The sequence below is a fragment of the Genypterus blacodes genome, unplaced genomic scaffold (assembly GCF_046128005.1).
Source record: "Genypterus blacodes isolate CSIRO-AG114 ecotype Tasmania unplaced genomic scaffold, CSIRO-AGI_Gbla_v1 ptg000176l_1, whole genome shotgun sequence".
In the NCBI taxonomy this organism is placed as follows: domain Eukaryota; kingdom Metazoa; phylum Chordata; class Actinopteri; order Ophidiiformes; family Ophidiidae; genus Genypterus; species Genypterus blacodes.
In genome coordinates, this window is record NW_027466977.1 from 202,501 (window position 1) to 207,500 (window position 5,000).

General features: G+C 53.9%; 1 protein-coding gene across 1 annotated transcript in view; it reads left to right on the top strand.

The window, feature by feature from the left end:
* The window catches only part of inhbb (inhibin subunit beta B), an 8,621-nt gene that overhangs the window by 3,515 nt on the left and 106 nt on the right, over positions 1 to 5,000 (top strand). The window contains exon 2 of the mRNA XM_076167832.1: positions 2,632 to 5,000. This exon is cut by the window's right edge and continues 106 nt beyond it. Coding sequence (XP_076023947.1) covers positions 2,632 to 3,452 — 821 coding nt within the window. The 3' untranslated portion in view covers positions 3,453 to 5,000. The remainder of the gene's footprint in view (positions 1 to 2,631) is intronic.

Genomic DNA, 5,000 nt, shown 5'->3' on the forward strand with positions numbered 1-5,000 from the left:
GCCTGAGCTGTGCCCTTCATCCTTCACCTCCTCGCCCCGCGCGGAATTCCCCGAGTGCCGAGAACTCCTGCCGCCGCTCGGCACACGCTCGTGTCAGAGCTCATCACATTCTCCGCGGCGCTGCACCCTCGTCCTTCCCGCCCCGTGTGGTCTTGTCGACAGCAGCTTTGAGTAATGAGCTATGGAGCCGCCCGCCCGCCCACCTCCGGCCACTCCGGCCTCCGCTGCCTCTCTTCCCCGACTTGTTTTTGGCGTGCCGGTGCCGCAGGTGGGGACCGGCAGGAGTTCTTAAGCCCACCCAGGTGTCGGTGTGCGGGGAGGCTCTCCTTCCTGCTGTGAGGTCAGGCGAGGCGTGTCGGGGGCCGGCTGGAGACGAGCCATCAAATGAGCCGAGAAAACTGAAACCGTCCCACATTGTCTTCCTCCTCAACAAGAGGAGAAGATGTAGAAGGACACATACCTCCGCCGAGGCAGAGTAGCGCTCCACTTATCACGCCGTTTCCCACAGATCCGTGTCGACTCCGTGACTCAAAAGCCAATAAACACTTGTGTCTGAAGTTACAAACAAAATGTGACTTGTTTGTTGTTTTAGCGCCACAGTCAGGTTGATTGATGCCGAACACGACGCCAAGTGTGCTTGCAGCCGACTCCTTCGGCTCCCACACGCTTTAATTTGCAGTTATTGTACTCGTCAACTGTCAGTTTCAGTTATCAGCTACGCACGCACGTACGCATCATCGTCCTCTTTAGTTCTGTGCGGTTCGTAAGTTCAAAGGCTGTCAGGAGAACAAAGGAGCGAGAGAGAGAGAGAGAGAGAGAGAGAGAGGGAACGCTCCGGCTTGGAATTATCTGCTTGGGTTTCCTCAAAAATTATTAATGACAGCGATCACGGCGTCGGCGCTGCTACAGCGACGTTAACAAGCGCGCTAAAGTGCCAAAGCTGTCAGACCCTGCAGCAATCCAAGCCACAAAGAAGAAGAAGAAGACGACTGCGAAACTCACAAACAAACAAATTCCAAACTGAGGCAGGGAGGAAACTTGACACCGTGGAAACAAACAGTCGCAATTAACAGCGATTCTCTTTTGGACTATCGTTGATATACGATCCTCGGGGTTTGCTAGGTCGGAGCTGTCGAGGCAGGCAGGGACGTCCGGGCGCTTACATGAGGCAAAGTCAGGTGCTTGTTGCCCCGGAGGCCTGAGGCTGAACTCAGCTGATGACTCCTCTGTCCTTCACCTCAGCTGGAGCTCAAACATCCACTCCCTTCACACTCGATACCTCGATACCCCACAGGCTCTGCTACTGAGAGGGCTGATGTTTGATTGATTGGTTACTGTGGGCATAGGTGTGTGTGTGCGCGTGCGTGTGTGTGTGTCTGTGTGTGTGTGTGTGTGTGTGTGAAATGCTTGGGCTCCAAGTTGACGTTCAACAGAGTGGAGAGCTGGTCTGAACAGGTCCGTGTGTGAACGTAAAGCCGGCGTTTACAGGAGGAAGAGGCGTGAGGCAAAAGAGAGAGAGAGAGAGAGAGGGAGGGAGGGAGGAAGGGGGTGGGGTGTGGGGGGGGCGTCTTTGGTGGCCAGCTGTTGACACTGACACACACTAATCAGTCGGCAAACAAAGTAATTTAGCCGCTTTTCAAAGGCGCTGCTCTGCTGGAGCACATCGTACCAAAATCTCCCGACACAGAAAGCTTTCATGTTACCTCGGGGGTAATTTGGAAGACATCATTAGTCTTTACAGAAAAGAGGGGAGATGGAGCCAGGGCCACCTTTAGACAGCCGGGATCTCTTCATTGTGCGGCTGTAGAAAGTGGCCAGTGTCATGTAAATGGCTTTTATTTTTGCCACCTCATGCTTTTTTGCTGGAAAGCCACGCGCTTCAATGGCGGGCTGCGGCGCGGCGCTCTCCCTCTGCCTCACAGGGGGCTTTGTGCTGTCACTCTCAGGGTGCTCACACTGGAGGCAGGGAGAAGGGGTGGGGTAAGGGCCCTAACGGCGAACTCAATGACCCCCCAGGGGTCTTGGCTGTGTCCACCAGCCTCCCACCTCAGCCCAGCCACCGTGCAGCGCTCCTCCTTTCCCTCTTCTTCTCTCTCTCTCTCTCTCTCTCTCTCTCTCTCTCTCTCTCTCTCTCCCTCCCTCTCTCTTTTGCCTTGTCACTTAAAAACTCAACCTGGGGCCAACTGGGCCTGATCCCAGAACTGGCCTGTCACAGCTGGCCTATCAGGAGCTGCCACAGAGGTCACCTGACACAGTGGTTGAGCGAGAGAGAGAGCAGCTAAAGCCAGAGGAAAACAGCTCTTAAAGACAGAGCGGTGCCTCGCTCGGGGGCTTTTGTTTGTGAGCATCTATGCATGCACTCTGTGTGTGTGTGTGTGTGTGTGTGTGTGTGTGTGTGTGTGTTTGGACAGCAGAGTTGCAGCTTTTTAGTCCCTTCTCTTCAAGTAACATAAATATTAAGTCATCAGTTGAAGACGTCTACCCGACTCTAAGAAGGACCAATCAAATCATTCTGACAGTTTAAAATGCTAAACTAATTAATCAAAGTTCTGTTTGTATCACGAGACAATGATCACTGTTCCTTAAATGCCATAACATAATCCAATCCCTTCTCTGTTGTGTCTCCATCAGATGAGCAAGTCTCCGCCAATTTGGGCCTGTACTTCCTGATCTCCAACGAGGGGAACCAGAACCTGTACGTGTCGCAGGCCAACCTGTGGCTCTACTTCCGCGTGCTGCCCGGTCCAGAGAAGGGTCTGCGGCGGAAGGTGACAGTCAAGGTCCACTACCAAGAAGCCGGCAGTGCAGAAGGCGGCCCGGGCGGCGGCGGCGGTGGCGGCGGAGGAGGCAGGGGCCGCTGGTCCCTGGTGGAGAAGCGAGTGGACCTGAAGCGGAGCGGCTGGCACACCTTCCCTCTGTCGGAGGCGGTGCGGGCCGTGTTCGGGAAAGGCAGCCGGCGGCAAGACCTGGAGATCCACTGTGAGAGCTGCGAGACGGCCGGCGTGGCTCCGGTGCTGGTGGACCCGGGCGACCCCTCCCACCGGCCTTTCCTGGTGGTGCGGGCCCGCCAGTCGGACGGGAAGCACCGCATCCGCAAGCGGGGGCTGGAGTGCGACGGCAGCAGCGGGGGTCTGTGCTGCCGGCAGCAGTTTTACATTGACTTCCGTCTCATCGGCTGGAACGACTGGATCATCGCGCCGGCCGGCTACTACGGCAACTACTGCGAGGGCAGCTGCCCGGCCTACATGGCGGGCGTGCCGGGCTCGGCCTCCTCCTTCCACACGGCCGTGGTGAACCAGTACCGCATGAGAGGCATGAGCCCGGGCTCCGTCAACTCCTGCTGCATCCCCACCAAGCTCAGCACCATGTCCATGCTCTACTTCGACGACGAGTACAACATCGTGAAGAGGGACGTGCCCAACATGATCGTGGAGGAGTGCGGCTGTGCCTGAGTCCACACACGTGGAACAGAACAAACAGAAAGGCCTTTTTGTACAAACAAAGACGTTATTGTACGGTACACATATACTATATATCTATACCTACGTGCAAGCAGCAGCAGCTGGTACAATCTAGCAAATGCAAGTATCAGTCCTGTGTGTGTGTGTGTGTGTGTCTGTGTGTGTCTGTGTGTGTGCGTGCGTGTGTGTGTGTGTGGTGCGAGTGTGTGTATTTATCAGACTGAGTGACATGCTTGCTGTGTCAGCTTCGTCCCTCCTGTGTGATGAAGCCGGTCGGCCATGGGAAGAGAAGGGAATGATTTTTTTTTTTTTTTACCAAATGATGCTTTGCTCTAGTTTGCCATTTCTAGTCAAAAAATAATGGCACATCATCTCCTCCTAAATGAAGATAAAAAGCGCTTAAGGAAAGTGACAGGATCAGCCGACGAAGCTGTCGGCTTCACTCCGCCCCCCCCCGACCCCGGCCCCGCCCCTCCCACCCTCTTAAGTACTTTAGCACACGACAGACTTTTGTTTTTTACAAAGCACTGACAATTCATCAGCTTATACAATTCAGAACACCAGCACTTCCCCGCGCTCCCGACAGACACCGTCTGACCGTCGTCTCTGGTGGAATTAGATCAGCAGCGCTTAATGCCTTGCAGGATTACACCGTCCGCGCGGCGGCGGCCAGAGAAAGTTGCCGTCGCCGATGTCTGGGCCTCAATCTCCGTCCCGCCTGTCGAGAGTGCTGCAGGCCCCGTTACCATGACAAACAGGTGAAGACGGACCTGATAAGTGCACTTCACTTGTGCACTTCACTAATCCTGGGAGTGACAGAGAGAGAACTGCTTCCCCCTGTCCCCCCCCTGCCCCGCCCCGCCCCAGGCCCCCTGCTGGGCCCGGGGGCTGAGGAGACTCTTGTTTTGGCCCGGTGGGTCGCCACGGTGCAGAACTGTTGACATGCACACCCTGAATAGCACTTGTATAAAGAAATGCCTTCCAGTGGGTACTGAGTGTCTTGTCCTATGAAATAAGTGCCACATGAGCTATGCAATGTATAGAAACCTAAACCCAGACTCACCACGCTCCATTAGACTGAACCCTCTGTCTGTCTGTCTGTCTGTCTGTCTCTCTTTCTCCTTCCCTCCCTCCCTCCCTCCCTCTCTCTCTTCTCTCTCTCTCTCCTCTCTCTCTCTCTCTCTCTCTTTAGCCCTCGACTCTTTATCAATACTTGAAATGAGATCTTTCGCTTCCTTTCCAAGGCGAATGATTGTCATGATGTTTGCACTGAAAAGTTGCGGGATTAGTAAAACAAAAACTGCCATTGAAAAGTTATTTTTATAGAAGTAAATTGATTTTTGTTTCAAATGTATTTTACCTAATTAATGGAACCAAAGAGGCCAAGAGTTTAGCTATTATACTAAGATGGCGAGGCCATCGGTTTGTTCTATACCATACTGTTTAATCATCCTAAAGGCCTGCCGCTGTATCAGGGTACATGTATGATTCCATTTCTTAGCTCCACCTTCTTCCTCTGTTTTTGTACATTAAGCAAGT